The following is a 19,343-nucleotide window of genomic DNA, read 5'->3' on the forward strand; positions in this document are numbered from 1 at the left end:
CTACGGGTTTTAACATTCTTCCATGAACTAAGTGAAAGAAACATATAAGTAGGTTTGACTGAAAACCTTAAGGCGTTAGGTCTATACGTCCGTGCACTTATATGCTTTTTAACTCATTTACTTTTGCACAATGTAAGACTTCTTCATTCACACTAGGAATATCCAACAATGTGCTATAGATTGGGAAGTAAGTTTCATATCGTCTCCCTCATTCTCATATGCATAACTTAAATACTTATTTTTTTATTATTGTCAATTAGTTTTGAGACAAAACTTTAATGACCCATTTCTACAATATCCTACACTTAACCACATACTAATCAATCCTTAAACCCTTCTTAGACCTTACAATCTCATTAACTAACTTTTGATCCCTCAAATCTTATAATCTCAATAAATAACTCAATTAAGTAATAGAAAAGAAAAAGCACAGCATCATTTACAACATGCAATGGTATAAGGCTAACAAAGAAAAACCATGCAAAGAACATTTCAAAATAGACAAGCTTCTTTGATAATATATACTTATTACTGTAGAACAATCTATTGAAAATCTTGGTAAACAAAAGTAACTGTTTTTCATCCCTAAAGAAACAAATACAGTCAAAATTCAGAGATCTTAGAGGGCCAACTCTTATATGCTTCTTCTATTTCCTGTTCTGTCATCTCAATAGTCTCATCACTATCATACTCATTTGCACCACAAGATTTGGCATTTGTTCTACCACTTTTGCTACTCTGCCCTTTATTTATCTTCGGATTCTTTTTCCGTTCATCGTCTAAACTATTTAGTTCCTCCTCGTAAATTCGTTTACAATCCACTGCATGTCTATGAAGATCTCCCTTTGACATTGAGGCCGTACTGCTTCCTTCCTCATCCAACTTCGCAAGCTCATCAACAACACGGGGTATGAAACTCCAGTCCTCGGTTCCTTTCCGGATGTCCTGGTTAAAGTTAAGAAGAACAAACATAATCATCATTAAAATCAACATAACCCTTTGACACTGATTATTCTGAAAAAGTATTTAAAGAAAGGACTGCACATAATGAAAGAAAAACACTAGTGAAGCTGTTTGCTAACTAATAAGAGTGACAAACAATTTTCTATGGGTACATTACCTGTTTTTCCTTGAGAGAAGATATTGCATCTTGCAAACAAGTTAGAATCCCCTCGGCGGCTATTTTTGTTATCTCACTTGGATCTGGCTGAAAAGGTAAACATAGAATTTAGATTCAGCATTCATATAGGATAACATATATTTGTTAACCTCATGCAAAGTTAAGTGATAACAACAAATAGTTACAGCATTCAAGCATTTACACTTATGAGTAAGTGAGCTGTTAAATAGATATAGCTTTTCGAATAATAAATTTGGTTCGAATGCAAACTTCTTTTTGCCCCCTTATCTGATTCTACGCAATCTCTCAATACTTCTTTTGGCATCTAGAATGAACAAAGAAGATTTTTTGCATGGGAAATGGAAGATCATACCTTTTCTTCTTGACTTTCCAGCCACCGGATTGTTTTATTCAAATCATCAATGGCCCATTTCTTCATATCAGAAGGCACAAAGTATTTCCTACCAACATCAGTGCCTTTTCCCTGGAATACGCGGCAAACATAAAAATCTATAACAAATTTAACTGTTCACATGTAAAATAAATGTTACTCAGACCCATTACTCGCAAACGTCAAACCAAGCACAATAACTAATGAAATATTTTATAAGTCACCTTATACCTTCGATTTTATGGAGGCTGTTGGCTTTGAGGAGAATTCTTTTTCAACATGCTTTAGTGATTTTTTGGGCATAGATGACTTTTTATCTGCACTCAAGCATTGAATTCACAACAAGGACTGATTAGATGCGAAATTGGAGGGAGAAAATGGTGCAGGAGTGGTGGTATGAGATCAGCACGAACCATCGTAGAAGTACATCTCATATAACTAACGCATATAGGCTACCAGTTTCTCCATTACATTATACCACATATGCATATATATTTCCAATGAAGAAGATGGATGAAAGAAGGGCTTTTTATTTAAAAAACAGAGATGTGATTTAAGTATTTTCGCAGATGATTTAGCTTAATTGTGCAGTGCATTGTATGAAGCAAGCATAACTTATAAATACTTGACTAAATTTAAAAGACTATACTTAATTAGTCAATTTGTGAAATTGCAATTTTATTCCCAAAATATATCATTTTACTTTTATTTTTCGAAAAGAGTAAAGAAGAGAACTTGAAATGTAAATGCTAAGATGCAAGTAACTAGAATGACTCAATCTTAATTGGCTTCGGTAAAGGTCAAATTTCATGTAAGAAAATGTAAACAAGGTGTTTGTGGCAACGAGTATTGCACTCATTAGATGACAGCAAAAGCTCAAACTTCGGGTCCTATTGGCTAATATAGATCAAGTATATCACCTTCACTGACTTCATGTGATGTATTTCCTTTGCGCCATGGTTTCCCAGCATGCATAAGGTAACTTTCAATTTCAACCAGTTTCCTCTGGGTGTAACACTCTACTATCCAATCCTAACATCCAAAAATTGAAGAGAGAAAAAAACAGGAAACATCATGTTACATTAGTATGAATAGCATAACCAGAATTTCCCTACCAAGTCAACACAGAAGGTGGTAAAGCTTGACACCAATTAATATGCAACAAATAACACAACGAAGACTAGTGAAGAAGAAAGAAAAGCATGGCAAGGTAAGCAATAAATCGTATTCTCGTTAGCAAAATGGACCAATTAGCATATTGATTACATAAAAAATCCCATTCAGGCAGGCACACCAAAGAAAGACCTGCAATCTTCAAACGTTATAATGGAATTAAAAATGGTACAAGGAATTAATCAAACAACTCCATTTTAGTAGCATTCTTTCCTCAAGCAAAAAATTCAATGGCCAAGTATCAACCATGGAAAAATATCTCCAATTTGCTCAACCCGGGGGAACAAACCACAAGTTCGCACTTGGCAGCATAACATATAGATTACTGAGGACTTCTTACTTCTCAATTCATCATACCCTCCCAAAAGATAAGCAATATTTAAACCAAAACATGGGGGAAAAGAAAACCTTTGACACAATGGTTCCACAATCCGCTTCAACCTGCCGAAACTTGGGAGTATTAGAAAATGCACAAACCAAGAGAGTGCAATCTGAGTTCCAATCAGGTTGATACTCTGCCCCCATTTCCAAGGCTTGAGACCTCAACATGCCGCGTTCCGGATTGACAAAGCCTGATAACACAAAAACAACCCCATCCTGTCCACAAACAGTTGAATGAGTTATGACCTCAATCAACAATCCACATTGCAAGCAAAACCATATTAAAAGCCTGTTTTTTTAGGCATCAAAAAGTGATTCTAAGATACTAAAAAAAGTGATTTTACACAAAAAAAACCCAGCTCAACTCAATTTAGTTGGGACCCAATGTAACATACCAAAACAAGCATGTAAAAAATCACTTTTTTTGCTTGTTTTTTAAAAAGCCTAAACAAAATGGCATTAATTGATCATTGTTAAACACATACCAGAAGCTTGTTGAAGCTTTTAGAATTAAGAGAAGTAGATACAGAAGATTTTTGAGTTTGGACTTTGCTCTTCTTGTTGGGTGTATCAAACTCACTCCTTTTCTCATCTTCACTATCCAAAGTTGATTTCTTTCCAGAATTTCCATCCTCATTGTCCCTTGAACTCATCCATGATGGCAAGTTTCGCTTAGAACCTTTGTTATTAGACATGGTACCAAAAACAACATAGAATAACCCCAAAGTACCGATTTTGAAAATTACCCAAGTTCCAATAAACGAATCTGAACTCTGGGTCCAATGTAAAATGATCAAATTGTTCCAAAATTGAATCAATGAAGAAATGCAATAGAAATTGATAATAGTTTAGAGTGAGATGAATAGTAATAATTATATAAATGGGAAATAAACAAATAGAAAAGGAATCTTTTTACTTCTTGTAGAAATTGCTTTAAGAATTAACCATGAAAGTGGACGTGCCGGAGTGGTTATCGGGCATGACTAGAAATCATGTGGGCTTTGCCCGCGCAGGTTCGAATCCTGCCGTCCACGTTTTATTATTTTTTCATTCAAACATTTTATTCTTTCCTTTTGCTAAATGCAACGTACATGTTCTATGATAACACATACAAGACAATATGTAACGATATTTTTATGTTTTTGTTTATCATGAAATCATATTTTTGCTATTGGAAATATGTGTAAAAACAACTGTTTGTCTTTATATCAATGAAGAGAATCCTTATTCCAAATAGATATGAGCTTCATTGAGCTTTCATTAATCCAAGGCTGCTTTCATTAATCAACATTTAGATGCATGCTGTTCTAGCTTTTCTAGTTGGTTACATATGTTTTCAAGTATAGAAAAAGATTTAATATATATATACTGACAGGATAACTATTTTTTACATTGTTAACTCATCATTAACTGTTTATATGCTAGTCATCATTGACTTTTACACAAAAGAAGTAATATAAATCAATAGTAAATGATATGTTATCAATGTACAAAACTTTACATCGACAATACACAAATATTAAACTCTATAGATAAATAGATGTTAGAATGATTATTAAATTTGGGAAATTAGATGTTAATTTAGTTTAAATGTGCTTTATTTACAACAATAATAACATGAGTATAATATGTATGCAATGATAACATTTTTTATTGTCATTTTAAAACTTAATTAATGTACCATATAGAATAGTAGTAACATTCTAATTTTGCAATACTTTAAAAGAAGAAAAATAACCAATGTACGAAATTTGGTTGGAAGTATCAGAGGGAGTATTTGACCATCTTTTTTGTCTTATAAAGTAAATTATATTAAAATGGATTACACTTATTCTCTACTAACAGAGTAATAACAATACCATAGTCTAAACCAAACTATATAATATGCTCTGCATGTAAGACCAAACTTGTCCCTGCTATATATAATATTAGCTTCCCTTAATACAAATGATAGTATCTCAACTCAAGTCTCTACATAAACTTCAAAGCAAAATCAATGAACCAATAATCATGTTTATCTTTTCTTCATACCCATATGTTGTAGAGAAGCTTGCCTATGTTTCATTCAAGCTTCACTACAAAAGCAATCTGCAACAAAAACATGGAAACAAATCAACAACTATCATGATTTTCCTCAGCACCAATTTCAGTTATGCTTAGGATTATTCTTACCGCACAATTATACACAAGCTGCTATGACTTCATTATGGAGCAGAACAGCATGAACAGACATATTATATAACTGCACAGAAGAAAAAGAAAGAAATGTATGAGCATATAAAGCCCAAAGCAATCCACACATGCATTTTCTATGTACACATGGGACAATGGAATAAACTAAAAAACTAAGGCCTTGTTTTGTTCAAGAAAAACATTCTGTTTTTATTAACTAGTACAGTATATCACCTTGTTTTCATTCTGTCATGCACAATAATTTAAGAAAGGTTGAAAACAAAAAACATTTTCTGAAACCAAACATATCCTAAGTAACTTCCAAGTCTCACAATTGTTTGGTATTTCTGTTGTCTTTTGAAGTCAAAGGAGTCAAATAGAGAGGGCATATCCGAATGGTACAATAACTTATAACTATTATTACGAGAAATTGAGTTCAGTAGTTACATTTTTTTTTTAAATCTAATGCAATCCAAAGTACTCCAGAACAAAAGCTGTAGATCAAAGGGCGAGGAAGAGGCCTGTAATAAAAAAAATTACCAAAATTCGATAAATTGTACATATATACATAAATAAAACATTGATAGGGAAATACCAAACCTTTTTCTTCTTATTCAAACAAGCTCCATGCTATATAATACTTCACTGCCCAAAATTCATCTCTGAATATCTGCATTAGAGCATAACCATTCATTGGGATTATGAGCAAACTAAAAATCATACCGATAGCATCAACAAGTGCATACCCCACCCCCTTAAACCAATCCCTAGAATCCAAATAAAAAGAATACCAGTAAAAGAGACAGCAGAACATGATAAAGTACATACACAAAATAAGTATTGAAATGAGTAGAAAATTATATATTTTTGCAATTGAACTTGCCTGCGGGGCTTATTTTGCCGTTGTCCAAACTCGTCACTTACAAGCTCTGCACAAAAAACAAAACCCAAATAATAAATTAATAGCATTACAACCATAGGCAACAGGTAAACAATATAAATGATTGGAAAAGGAATATCAATGTCTTACCAGGTCTCTGTGGTGGCTTCAATTCATTATTAGTTTTATTAGCATCATTCTCCTTGCTGCAAAGATTCAACAACTAACAGATTACAAAACCAGCAAAAAGCTAAAGCAGGATGACCAAATACAATTGGTGTTATGCACAACCCATGCAATATAGAAAAGTAAAGTATGGTAAAATTATATGAAATCATATCAAAGCTATGAAAATACCAACCTTGCAGTGCCAGGTACAGATGTCTGTCCTGATTGTCGTGCATGATAAGCACCATCAACAGTGAGGTAGGGTGGACAGTATGAAGCCCCTAAGGCTCCTGCAGCGCCAGCCAAAACTGGAAGCCTGAACGAAAGAAGGATGTAGTTAAGAAGTGTTCTTATCCTTCTCATAACATTTTTGAGATCGTGATTTATTGCCATACTCGTACTATTAGAGTATTATTCTCAAAGAAATTTGCAAGTGGCAACCACACACAGTGGGGGGAGGACATTTCAGCCATGTCACAGTCAAAGGCTAAAACTCACAAATAGCCACCTAAGTAGCTCTACAAACATTACTCAACATCATATAAAATTCAGAAGAATGTCTGTACCATGTCATTTCAGAACTTCCTAAACCATGTTGAGGCTGAACATATCCAGGGAATGCCATGCTATATATAATATTAGCTTCCCTTAATACAAATGATAGTATCTCAACTCAAGTCTCTACATAAACTTCAAAGCAAAATCAATGAACCAATAATCATGTTTATCTTTTCTTCATACCCATATGTTGTAGAGAAGCTTGCCTATGTTTCATTCAAGCTTCACTACAAAAGCAATCTGCAACAAAAACATGGAAACAAATCAACAACTATCATGATTTTCCTCAGCACCAATTTCAGTTATGCTTAGGATTATTCTTACCGCACAATTATACACAAGCTGCTATGACTTCATTATGGAGCAGAACAGCATGAACAGACATATTATATAACTGCACAGAAGAAAAAGAAAGAAATGTATGAGCATATAAAGCCCAAAGCAATCCACACATGCATTTTCTATGTACACATGGGACAATGGAATAAACTAAAAAACTAAGGCCTTGTTTTGTTCAAGAAAAACATTCTGTTTTTATTAACTAGTACAGTATATCACCTTGTTTTCATTCTGTCATGCACAATAATTTAAGAAAGGTTGAAAACAAAAAACATTTTCTGAAACCAAACATATCCTAAGTAACTTCCAAGTCTCACAATTGTTTGGTATTTCTGTTGTCTTTTGAAGTCAAAGGAGTCAAATAGAGAGGGCATATCCGAATGGTACAATAACTTATAACTATTATTACGAGAAATTGAGTTCAGTAGTTACATTTTTTTTTTAAATCTAATGCAATCCAAAGTACTCCAGAACAAAAGCTGTAGATCAAAGGGCGAGGAAGAGGCCTGTAATAAAAAAAATTACCAAAATTCGATAAATTGTACATATATACATAAATAAAACATTGATAGGGAAATACCAAACCTTTTTCTTCTTATTCAAACAAGCTCCATGCTATATAATACTTCACTGCCCAAAATTCATCTCTGAATATCTGCATTAGAGCATAACCATTCATTGGGATTATGAGCAAACTAAAAATCATACCGATAGCATCAACAAGTGCATACCCCACCCCCTTAAACCAATCCCTAGAATCCAAATAAAAAGAATACCAGTAAAAGAGACAGCAGAACATGATAAAGTACATACACAAAATAAGTATTGAAATGAGTAGAAAATTATATATTTTTGCAATTGAACTTGCCTGCGGGGCTTATTTTGCCGTTGTCCAAACTCGTCACTTACAAGCTCTGCACAAAAAACAAAACCCAAATAATAAATTAATAGCATTACAACCATAGGCAACAGGTAAACAATATAAATGATTGGAAAAGGAATATCAATGTCTTACCAGGTCTCTGTGGTGGCTTCAATTCATTATTAGTTTTATTAGCATCATTCTCCTTGCTGCAAAGATTCAACAACTAACAGATTACAAAACCAGCAAAAAGCTAAAGCAGGATGACCAAATACAATTGGTGTTATGCACAACCCATGCAATATAGAAAAGTAAAGTATGGTAAAATTATATGAAATCATATCAAAGCTATGAAAATACCAACCTTGCAGTGCCAGGTACAGATGTCTGTCCTGATTGTCGTGCATGATAAGCACCATCAACAGTGAGGTAGGGTGGACAGTATGAAGCCCCTAAGGCTCCTGCAGCGCCAGCCAAAACTGGAAGCCTGAACGAAAGAAGGATGTAGTTAAGAAGTGTTCTTATCCTTCTCATAACATTTTTGAGATCGTGATTTATTGCCATACTCGTACTATTAGAGTATTATTCTCAAAGAAATTTGCAAGTGGCAACCACACACAGTGGGGGGAGGACATTTCAGCCATGTCACAGTCAAAGGCTAAAACTCACAAATAGCCACCTAAGTAGCTCTACAAACATTACTCAACATCATATAAAATTCAGAAGAATGTCTGTACCATGTCATTTCAGAACTTCCTAAACCATGTTGAGGCTGAACATATCCAGGGAATGCCATTCCAACAGCAGGAACTCCTATGCCACCAGGATGCTGACCTCCAAATTGCATAACTGTGTCTCACCAGAGCCGAGTGAAAATTAGTCAAATTGATAAAAAACGTATTAGGAGAAAAACATTTAATCCTTTCTGAATAGACATGCAAATTAAATCCCAAAAGATGAACAAACGGGTGCTAGTAAATAAGGAGACCTTCAAAGCCAAATAGCCAATATCTCTATCTGACGACTGTACCACAGTAAATAATATAAACAGCTGACTTTTCACATGTTTGCAACTTGCACTTGATGCATGAAAAAATTGCAATGACTACATTGGATCCAAATTTTCCTCTATGTGAGCAAGGTTGACATTTAACAAGAAAACAGCCAAATAAAACTAACCTGGCAAGAAAGCTGGGAAGTTCTGATCTCCCTGACTACCACCCACATTGCCCATTGGTCCATCATAGACAAAGCCCTTTCCACCACCCTGGGAAGCTCCCCTTCCCTTTCCAACCAAAGTGCCTTTGGATTTACCTAATTCTGAAGTTGTGTCAAGTTCTCCAGAATCGGTTTTTGTAGGAGATGAAGCTCGTAACCCACTACCAGGTCGATGACCCAGCCGTGATGCAGGGGCTTGCACAGAAGTTGAAGTTCGCACTGGTGCAGAATTTCTCTGAATAGCCTGGTATTGTGTTGGAGGAATTTTCTTTACCCGGTTATGAGAGGTAGCAGCAGACTGATAATTCATCTGTACAGGGATTGTTCCACCCCTACCTGGACGCCTTAGATGAGGAGAGTGGGAAGCATTAACTCCAGAAGATCCAGGTGGTGGCATCTGCAAATTGTTTATGGCCTTCCCAACTGATGGATTGACGGACTCATCAATATAAAACTTGTCCATGTTGATAGAATCAACAGCATTCTTTCCCCGAAGTGGAGCATTGTTTTGTTGAACTGAAAAGCCCTCATCGACAGAGCGAAAGCTCCTGCTTGTGGTGCTAGTTTGGACATCCCTTTTTGGTGTCAGATTAATCTCTTTGCTGGAAGATCCTGAAGGGTAAAAGGGGGGAGATGCATAATTCAAACTTGAGGATACTTGTTTCTTAGCAGGCGCGATATCGGATTCTGAGCTAGTGGGTGCCAAAGTTCTGTCTGAACTAATGCGTGAGGTTTCCTCGGTAGGCTTAAAAGATCTTGTAGAAGAAAACAAAATAATTATCAGAAAGCCGTCACATATATAGGTAGCATTTGTCCATCTAATCTTATCTTATAAAATACAAGTTATGTACTCACCGTTTATTTTCCATCTGGGATGCTGGATCATTGCTTTTCTTATTAGAAGCCTCATACCTCCTAGGCCCTCTACCTCGGACAACACCCTTTGGGACCCGACCTTGACTGCCACTGTTATCATATTCTCCTCTGCTTCCTCGAATATGTCCTCCACGATCAATGGCTCGAGTTCTGCCACGGCCTCCTCGGTAACTACCTCTAGAAGGTCTCCTTCCCTATATTTTATAGACAATTCATTATAGAGTACCACTTAAAAAATAAAAGTTAATAATAAATTAATAATGCAATATTACAAGACCATCACCTCCTTGGAGTGCCTTTCCTGCACAGTAATCTCCTCAAACTTATCATGTCCCCATTTTCCGTCATCTTTGGACTCCCAAAGTCTCCTTCCATCATTCATCCGCCTGAAAAAGACACAAAGGAAGGGGAAATATATGTAATTTACGATTGTCATAAATATCAACCATGTAAAACTATGGTAGTGCTTGGACTATAATGGTTCGGAGTGTCCTATAATATTCTCTTTGGTTGCAGTTTCAGAACCACAATGTTCTACATTTTAACATGTGTCCTGTTCTGTCCTATTAATAAAAGCAACTAAACATAAAACAATAATCCATATAATTTGTTTTGTCTTGTTCTAACACGTCTGCCAAATACACTACCTATAAGTTATTTGTTATACAGAATGCAGCAGCAAAGATACCTGTTACGGGCACCGGCATTGTCCCTAAAACGATCATCGTGCATGTAAAAAGCTCCAGCAGTAGGCACAGCAAATGGTTCATTCTCCTTTTTCTCTTCACTGTCCTTGTTCCCTGAATCTTCTTCTTCCAAAGGAGTATTGACATCAACAGCATCAGAATCTTTCACCAATACAGTACCATTCACAACTCCTCCTTCTTCTTCAATACCCTTCTCCTCATACACCTCTTCTTCAACTCCTTCATCTTCCTCTTCCTCTTCCAACTCTTCTTCGTCGTCATAATCGGCCACTCCACCCTCGCCTTCAGAGTCATCGGAATGAATCACTCGGCGATTTGGAGTATTATCCATTCCATCATCATCTTCATCATCACTGGCCTCCCGTCTTCTCCACATTCCCAACAATCTCTTAGCGTCTTCGGGATCACTCTCATACTCAATATCATCTTCTTCAACCACACTACTACCCATAATCAAAACTCCTCACAAAAACCAAACACAAATTCAACCAATTAAGAAAGTTTTCTCAATCAAATCCCAACCACCAAAACACGCACAAACAATACCAAAAAATCAAACTTTATCGACGCCCAGATATGAATATAAAACCGAAACTCAATAAAAAAACATCCCAGTAAATTGAAAAGTGAAAAAGTCAAAATAGGGCTACGAATTTACGATTATGAAGAAGAAAAACCTCAAATTCCTAAGAGAAATGGGGTTAGGGTTAATTATTGTTGTGAAGGATTTGTTGGGAGTGGGAGATGAAACCCCATATGGATAATTTTGGTAGAAACTTTTTGATGAGTGTGAAATTGAAATTGAAAGTGAAGGAGGAACAGGAACTTTAATAGAAGGGTATAAGGAGGGATTATACGACGAGTGAGGGGGTATTTAAGGAAATAATAATAATAGAGTGACACACTTTTTTCATTAAGTGGTGTAAAAAAAAGTAAAGGAAATGTTAATATTAGTATTTTTTTTAAATAGAAATTATATTTTTACCCTTCAAATATAAAGAAAAATGTTAGTTTTATTTCCATTATTTAAGAGGAGTCTCATTCGCAATAAGTGAGTTATTATTAGAATTAAGAGAATAAAATATATTCTCGCATCATAAGATAATTTATCTTTTTAAATTCTATTGATTCACATGTGTTTTATTTTCCTTTCATCTATAAGTTTTCATTTTAAAATAGACTATAAAAAGAAAAGATAAGATATATGTTAAACATTAAATAATTTTAAAAAGATAAGTTATCTCCTTCAAATAAGGAATAACTTTATTCTCTAGGATTAATTTCACTTTAACTCCTTCGTATCTTCACCTATTTGTGTGACATGATTGAAGTTCAATATATTAAGCTTTCATTTTCAGGTGCATGTAACTAGTCTGTGAGATTGTTTTAGGTCTCCTTTATTCTTTTATTGGGATTACATCTTTCATCCCAAAAAATTGATCAAAAAATATTCTATTATTAAATTTTAAATTTAAATATATTTTTCAACCAATTAAAACAAATATCATATGGAGTAACATACTCGTTTGGTACATCAAATATTACCCTCATTTCTTGTACTATGATACAATTACCTAAAGTCTCATGACATTATGCATTTACATTCATTCTATACTTCTCTTTATTGTTACCTTTCATATTTTTCTCTTAATTTATTCTTTAAACTTCTTTTTATCGTTTATGGCCTCAAGTTTCAGTTGTAACAAAACCAGTGATATCATTTGCACACCAAGTGGTATTGCATCGTTTTTATACATCAACAATAATATATACTCGAATATAAATTATGAAGTATTATATTCCTAGTTATTCAAGATATAAGTTGAAAATATGCTGTTAGTTCATTAAATAATCTATAAACAAATGAGTCATCATCAACAAATAGTATAAAAATGAAACAAACCAAATGATGCAAGAAACATTTTTTGTAACAATACAAGGATAAACATTCTATGATCCATAAGCCATGTTGAAAATTGACAAAATTCCAGGCAAATGAAATAAACGATTTAGTGTACAAAGATCTAAGATTGTGCATCTTAGATTATTCAAAATTAACTATGATGTACTATGTCATACAACAGAAAAAGAAACTCGGAATAACAAATTTTCTCTTTGTAAAGTAAAATCTAACAAGACAGACTTTGTTGGATATAACATTTTTCTCAATCAGTGGCCTTTGGAGAATTTTCAGGGATGTTGATAGCTGTTGCTTTTGTCTCACCCTTGTGTGCCAAAACTGCAGCTTTAAACTCCTCCACTATGGACCAGTCCTTGAACTTTAAGGCAAATGTTGAAAGACTACCTTTATCTTCTATGGCACTATTGATGCAAGCAAAAGTAACACCCTTTTTCTCCATATTTGTGAGCTTCATATCAGGGTAAAGACGTGCATTCAAAATCAATCTGTAATTTCCCTTAGACCTCATAAGAAGCCTAGCTTTTTCGGTTCCACTTGATGTAACATTGATCTTTAGTTCTCCCTTCCCTTTTTCCTTCCAACTTCCATCAACAAATTCAAATAGTATTGAATCTGCATTGAAAACCACTTTCTCGTTTTCTTCACCAGTTTCAACTACAACCTCCTGCAGTGTTGTGATGCCACTTCCCTCACTCTTAAAGACGGTAGAGGACCCAGATGTCCCAAAAATAGAACTTCCATTAGTGGATAAACCCAGACCAAAAGGCTTGTCATTTGAAACGGACCCAAAGGAAAATGGGGAAGAAGATCCAGTTCCAGCAAGACCTGTGAAGGCATTTTTGCTACTTGAAAGCTGTTGAAATGAATTCAAATTGCCACCTTCAGCACTTAGTTCTCCACTTTCAACATTGTCATCAGTGCTTTGTCCTTTATCTACCTCATCAACACTCTTTTGTGCAGTATCCTTCTTATCCTCATTTTCACTTTTACTCACATCCTGGCTTTGTTCTTTATCTACCACAGATTTGTCACCAGTACTCTCGTTTTCTGCAGTATGCTCCTCACCTGCATTGGTTTCTTCCGTAGCCTCCTTATTTGCAGCAGATTTATTCTCCACCACTTCACTTTTGCTCTCTGACTGCTTATTTTCCCCACCTTTAGTTTCCTCAGTATCCTTAGCTATAGCATCATTTCCTTTTGAATCATATGCAACGGTGTTCACAACAGCTGACGGTGCTTCAGAAGTACCTTCAGCAGGATTAGCACCGGATCCAGTGGGAGCAACCAAGCGAATTCCAGCAAAAGGGTTTGGAGCAGAATTAGTTGTTTGGCGACGAACTTTGACTATTCTTCTGGTTGCCAGAACATCGTCACTGGCTTTCTTGAAAGTGCCGGTCTCAAGCTCAGGAGCATCATCCTCATCATCAATAGGAGTATCTCGGGTGAGCTCCCTTCCAGCAGCCCTTTTCTTTGAAGATTGAAGTGCATTCTCAGCGTCCGCCATTGAAGATAGAAAGAATGAAGCACAACTTAAAAACTTCTATTTTAAAAAGTCAAAGTACAGCAATAGCTGCAACCAAAAAAGTATGATTCAAACTCTTTTCTCCTCAAATGGAGTATAAATTTAAAGTAACAAACAAGAATAACACGGGCATCTGAATAACGACATAGTATGCATTAAAAAGACACACAATCAAGCTAAAAATCTATCAACAATAATATTAGCACACAAATATCATATACTAGGAAAATACTATCCAACAGAATCACAGGCAAACGATAAATCTCACCAATATGAAGTTCGTGAGGTAACAAAATTTCCTATGAGAAGGCTATTGTAGCATTTACTATACGTGTTAGAACAGGTTGGAACAGACACAATTTCCACTCTACGTTCAATGTATTTATAAGCAGGACAAAATAGAACAATTGATAAGAAAATGGGATATTTTCGTCCCAGATTATTTTGGCCACATATCAATCTAGTTACCCTAGCAAACACCTCTACCTACCCCTGCTATGTGCATATGTTTACACAATAATTCGGGCCCATACGGCACAAAATAGCACAATTTCGAAAAGAAAACAAACCTTCTAGGCATGACATTGCACATCAAATAGTAACCAGATGAAGCAATCAATCTAGTGACAAAATTGATTGCTCAATAATCCCAAAGCATACCGTTTGTTTAAGCTCTTTTTATTAATAAAAAATATTATTTTGATTGGGAAAAAAATCACATTTGACATCTGTACACAAGTAACATGTTTCATTGGCCTCTTACAAGATAAACTAGAAAAAAAAAATCCTTAAATTCAGATTTTCTAGAAGCGATGCTTTCAGCTCAATAAAAAACCCACTTTCGCCAAAATCACTTTTGTAGAATCACTTAATTTTAAGCCTAACCAAATAACAAATTCTTAAATATCAATTTTTCAGACACAATAAACCCAGATCAATATTTCAATCCTTAACACATAAAACACTAAATAATTTCATTTAACCATTTTATCTGCATAACTGGGTCTAAATAAAATTAAAAGTGATAGTGCATTAGAAAAGGACATAAATATGAATCTCATAAAGCTGGGTAGATAAATTAATATGAATTTGTTTCTGAGAATTTGAAACATAAAGAATGTAATATGAGTAGCACGAATAGCGATTAAAATGAATAAATTGGAAGATAGAATGTTGAGAATACTTACAAGAAAAAAAGGAATAATAAAAATGGGAATAGAAATTGAAACCCTAAGACGGTGTAGAGTGAAGAGAAGAACATCGCCCTCGGTTTTTATTACACACATAGAGAACACGTCATGTTAACACCATGTCTATCACTCTTCTACCACTTTCTTCGTTAGAAAATATAAGGTTAATATTGTAAAGATTTATGTATAAAGTTTAGAATCGATGTATTTATAGTGTCAAAATTTTTATATTATTAACATATCATTTATTATTGATTTATATTATTTTTGTTTAAGAATTAATAAATAATTGACTGATAGAACAAAAAATAGTGACACAATTATTATATACATATTAAATCTTTATGTATATTTGTAATGAAATTATATTCATTTTATTTAAAATTTAAGAGAATGCTATATATTATTATTGCATTAACCACTTTTAATTTTAAAATTTATTTATCATGTTCTTCTTAATCAATTTTAGTTGGTGGTTTCCTGATATCAACTCGGATTAACTTGTATTGTTATGGTTACTATTATGTCTTATTATAGCCATTTCATTATTGGTTATTAGTAATTTAACAATATATTTATACAATGATCAATTTCACCAACTAATTTAAAAGGTTAATTATGAAGAAAAAACAATTAACAATAGCTAATTGCAAAAAACATAAAGTTTAGACGGTATTTATTCACTTTTCTCTTTTATTTCATTTATGTTAAAAACTTTGAGTATATCTATTTTTGTTATAATTGAGACTATAAATTTAAAAATATAAGGATAAAATTTTAATCTTATGATATTGTTAAAATATAACAACTATTGATATATACAATTTAGTTGAATATGACTTATAATAAGAATTAAATCGACTATTATTTATTTTAGATTAAATTCATGATGCAAGAGAAATTATTATTGTATCTAGTATGAATGTCTCTTTCATATTTCTATCATTAATTTAAAACAAACTCATTTTAATTATAAGAATTTGATTAGTATTATTAGTCCTAATCTATATCATAATCCAAACAGATTTCTTTAATTGCCCGAATGCCCTTTTTCCAATTTTATTGAAAAAGAGACCATAATCCACTGAATTGGTATAACAATTTAGCACAATTATATTTTAGATAAATGTCGTCAAAGTGAAATATTATAATATATGTATATATAATTGAAGAAAATGTGAAAATATCTTGATCAATGAAGGTTGATCAAATTGGTAGGAAATTGTTGCTGATTAATGTGTAGTCATATTATATATATATATAAATAAATAAGGGGATTTACTTAATTCATGAATAAGTTAAAAATGATATTTAACATTTTAGTTATTAATTATATAAAAATTTAATGGTTTAGAGACTAATTCAAATCACATCAACAGTTAAATTTTCAAATAATTTATAACTAATATGTGTAATAATTTTTTTTAAATTTATTCTAAAGTTAATAGATTTCTTCCCGTATATGTATAAGTGTTGATAAAGTTGTGAACTCTGTTTGGTGAGTCTTTAGGATCAATACTGTTATAAACATTGATTATAAAGTCATGAAAATGATACCGTATCAAAGACAAATCCTTCATTTTTACTTTCAATTTTATTTTAGTTATTAATTTTTATTAATATAAAAACTTTCTCTAAATTACTTGCTTATGGGAGAAATAAGACATGAAATACAAATCTTATTTTTAACTTTTTATGATTATACTAATATCTAATAGTAATTTAAATTTATAACTACGAAACTTTTGAAAGATAATCTTTTTAATTAGATTTATTGGTGTATCTATTATTTATTATATATATTCTAAAGCGGTAAGTGTTATTTTTTTGTATAACCAATGATATTTTCTTATATTTAGGTAAGAAATTAATCTCTTTCAATATATATGTGAATGTCTCTTTTAATAATCTAGCAAATATTGTTCCTAAAAATCAATCATTTTACATTTGCTAATTTGTTAATTAATTATGCAAATTTTAATTGAAACAATAAAATATAAAAGTGGACATATATCATATTAGTTACTTAACACATGTAAGGATAGAAAGAATGGTAAAAAATATTTTCAATTACTTATTTAAAATTGTCTTGGTCAGGCTAATATATGTGTATAAATTAGGGTGGTGGGTAAGAATAAAAAAAATGGCAATTTATATAATTTCACTAAAACTCATTGGTGTTTGTGTAATTTACTTGGGGCACATCTTCTATCTCAAATATCATTGACAATTTGGGTAAAACTCATGGGGTTTGTCTGCCTGCCGACATTTATTGGGCGAGCACGACCTGAAAATGTGTTCATCCACCCTAAAATGTTCGTCTAATATGTCCTTTTCCCTCGCAAACATCTCAAGCGAGCAAAACGGTTGATCTACAAATGTTATTAGATAGAATATTGAACATCAAATATGCAAATGTGTACTTATTTTGTCAAATATGGCAAAGCTTGTTCCATTTGTTATATACGCATTTGTATATCAAATATGAGAAAGTACTATCATTTTCTTATTATGTATATGCATTTGTATTATGTATATTATATATGCATGTGTGCTATTCCTTTTGTATTTTGTATGCATATTTTTGTATTATATATATATATATATATATATATATATTTGTATGCAAATTATATATTGTTTATTCTATATGAAGTGTAAATAAATTTGTATATATTTTTTTAGTTTTATTTAGGGTAACCTACAAGCCCGCCCTGTCCATGTTTAGGGTAGACAGTGCACAATATTTCAAAGGGCATGTCCATGCATATCCTAATTTAGGCGAGTATTGTATGGGCACGAATAAGGTGACTCTAATTGCCAATACCAGTCGCAAACATTGTACCACTTCATGTACAATTTGTTTCTCATTGGTAAGAACATATAAAGTTGATATATTTTTAATTTATGTTTTACTTTTTTGACCAATGAAAAATAAAGGGTACATAAAGTGGTATGATATTTGGGACAGAAAATGTGACTCCGATTTACTCTAGTTTTATTTAAAACCCACTTTTAAATATTTCTCTAACTTTTTAGTTAAGAGTGTAAGAATAAAAATGATGTTTGTCATTGTGATAAAAAGATAAATGTTATTATTATTTTATGAAGAATTATAATAAATTATAAAATAATGTGTGAGAGATTGTATTCCCCATTTTGTTGCGCTAATTCACCTTAGTTGTTTACTCCAAAATTCAAAAATCTAGTCCTTTGTAGGCTTAAAAATAACCATTGTGAATCTTGCTTCTATCAACAAAAGCTAATATGTTATTATTATTAGTAGCAGTATTATTATCTATTAACAATATAATAAAAAAAACTCCCTCATGCCATATGTCACTTTCTCCTTCCCTCATGCCACATGTTATTTTCTCCTTCCTCATGCCACATGTCACTTTCTCCTTCCCTCATGCCACATGCTTACATTTTTTTCTTCATGCCACATGTCACCTCATCATCAAATATTTTTTCTTCCTACTTTTTATATATTATATATTTTATATGCTAATAAATAATAAGTTAATATTAATTAGTGATTGGTTCATGTCGCTACCACACTAAAATTGAGTGTTTACAACCTCTATGTTTTGTTATGTTAAAAAGTAGTAGTCATTGAACATTAGATGAAATTGAAATCATTTTTCATATTCAAATTATTTCTTTACATTAATCTATCTATACAGTTTAATGTTTACCATTAATCTAAGGATAGTTGTACTTTTTTACCTCATCAAAGTTTTTTGACATTTTTCGCACTAAATTTTGATATTACAGTTCAAATTCTTTGAATTTTAATTTTTCTCTATTACCAACATAATAAAAAAAACTCCCTTATGCCACATGTCAATTTCTCCTTACATTT

General features: G+C 32.8%; 4 protein-coding genes and 1 non-coding gene across 7 annotated transcripts; 1 reads left to right on the forward strand and 4 right to left on the reverse strand.

Moving 5' to 3' along the window:
• LOC109342839 (DNA-repair protein XRCC1-like) lies at positions 491-3,914 on the reverse strand. The gene is made up of 7 exons (XM_019580857.1): positions 3,551-3,914; positions 3,093-3,281; positions 2,432-2,543; positions 1,743-1,828; positions 1,494-1,604; positions 1,121-1,207; positions 491-945 (listed from the first exon to the last, which is right to left on the reverse strand). The coding sequence occupies exons 1-7, from the start codon at positions 3,758-3,760 to the stop codon at positions 604-606; spliced, it is 1,137 nt and encodes a 378-aa protein (XP_019436402.1). The 5' UTR covers positions 3,761-3,914; the 3' UTR covers positions 491-603.
• Positions 4,018-4,099, forward strand: TRNAS-AGA. Its single transcript has one exon. It is a non-coding gene; the product is annotated as a tRNA-Ser (tRNA).
• Positions 4,932-6,910, reverse strand: LOC109342841. Its single transcript, XM_019580859.1, has 8 exons — positions 6,852-6,910; positions 6,479-6,601; positions 6,268-6,323; positions 6,121-6,166; positions 5,838-5,907; positions 5,685-5,758; positions 5,238-5,307; positions 4,932-5,153 (listed from the first exon to the last, which is right to left on the reverse strand). Exons 1-5 carry the CDS (start codon positions 6,908-6,910, stop codon positions 5,880-5,882), a joined length of 312 nt encoding a protein of 103 aa, XP_019436404.1. The 3' UTR covers positions 4,932-5,153; positions 5,238-5,307; positions 5,685-5,758; positions 5,838-5,879.
• LOC109342840 (uncharacterized protein DDB_G0283697-like) lies at positions 7,626-11,667 on the reverse strand. Its single transcript, XM_019580858.1, has 10 exons — positions 10,827-11,667; positions 10,422-10,524; positions 10,118-10,332; positions 9,224-10,017; positions 8,782-8,893; positions 8,409-8,531; positions 8,198-8,253; positions 8,051-8,096; positions 7,768-7,837; positions 7,626-7,688 (listed from the first exon to the last, which is right to left on the reverse strand). The coding sequence occupies exons 1-9, from the start codon at positions 11,294-11,296 to the stop codon at positions 7,810-7,812; spliced, it is 1,947 nt and encodes a 648-aa protein (XP_019436403.1). The 5' UTR covers positions 11,297-11,667; the 3' UTR covers positions 7,626-7,688; positions 7,768-7,809.
• On the reverse strand, positions 12,755-15,568 carry LOC109342842 (nuclear pore complex protein NUP50A-like). 3 transcript variants are annotated; one of them, XM_019580862.1, is made up of 3 exons: positions 15,476-15,568; positions 13,732-14,336; positions 12,755-13,683 (listed from the first exon to the last, which is right to left on the reverse strand). In XM_019580862.1, the coding sequence occupies exons 2-3, from the start codon at positions 14,268-14,270 to the stop codon at positions 13,011-13,013; spliced, it is 1,212 nt and encodes a 403-aa protein (XP_019436407.1). In that variant the 5' UTR covers positions 14,271-14,336; positions 15,476-15,568; the 3' UTR covers positions 12,755-13,010. The 3 variants fall into 3 exon arrangements, with proteins under 3 accessions (XP_019436407.1, XP_019436406.1, XP_019436405.1); XM_019580861.1 differs by having other exon boundaries at positions 12,755-13,963; positions 14,000-14,336; positions 15,476-15,567; XM_019580860.1 differs by having other exon boundaries at positions 12,755-14,336; positions 15,476-15,567.

This window comes from Lupinus angustifolius, chromosome LG03 (assembly GCF_001865875.1).
Source record: "Lupinus angustifolius cultivar Tanjil chromosome LG03, LupAngTanjil_v1.0, whole genome shotgun sequence".
Classification (NCBI taxonomy): domain Eukaryota; kingdom Viridiplantae; phylum Streptophyta; class Magnoliopsida; order Fabales; family Fabaceae; genus Lupinus; species Lupinus angustifolius.

Coding starts and splice junctions, on each gene's coding strand:
- LOC109342839 (XM_019580857.1), bottom strand. CDS start 3,760: ATGTCTAATAACAAAGGTTCTAAGCGAAACTTGCCATCATGGATGAGT. Junction 1,829..2,431: donor ATCACATGAAGTCAGTGAAG/GTGATATACTTG, acceptor GCTTGAGTGCAG/ATAAAAAGTCATCTATGCCC. Junction 1,208..1,493: donor TGGAAAGTCAAGAAGAAAAG/GTATGATCTTCC, acceptor TTACCTTTTCAG/CCAGATCCAAGTGAGATAAC.
- LOC109342841 (XM_019580859.1), bottom strand. CDS start 6,910: ATGGCATTCCCTGGATATGTTCAGCCTCAACATGGTTTAGGAAGTTCT. Junction 6,324..6,478: donor TCTGTACCTGGCACTGCAAG/GTTGGTATTTTC, acceptor GAATCTTTGCAG/CAAGGAGAATGATGCTAATA. Junction 6,167..6,267: donor GAAGCCACCACAGAGACCTG/GTAAGACATTGA, acceptor TTTTTTGTGCAG/AGCTTGTAAGTGACGAGTTT.
- LOC109342840 (XM_019580858.1), bottom strand. CDS start 11,296: ATGGGTAGTAGTGTGGTTGAAGAAGATGATATTGAGTATGAGAGTGAT. Junction 10,333..10,421: donor AGGAAAGGCACTCCAAGGAG/GTGATGGTCTTG, acceptor TATAAAATATAG/GGAAGGAGACCTTCTAGAGG. Junction 8,532..8,781: donor GGAAGTTCTGAAATGACATG/GTACAGACATTC, acceptor TCTTTCGTTCAG/GCTTCCAGTTTTGGCTGGCG.
- LOC109342842 (XM_019580860.1), bottom strand. CDS start 14,270: ATGGCGGACGCTGAGAATGCACTTCAATCTTCAAAGAAAAGGGCTGCT.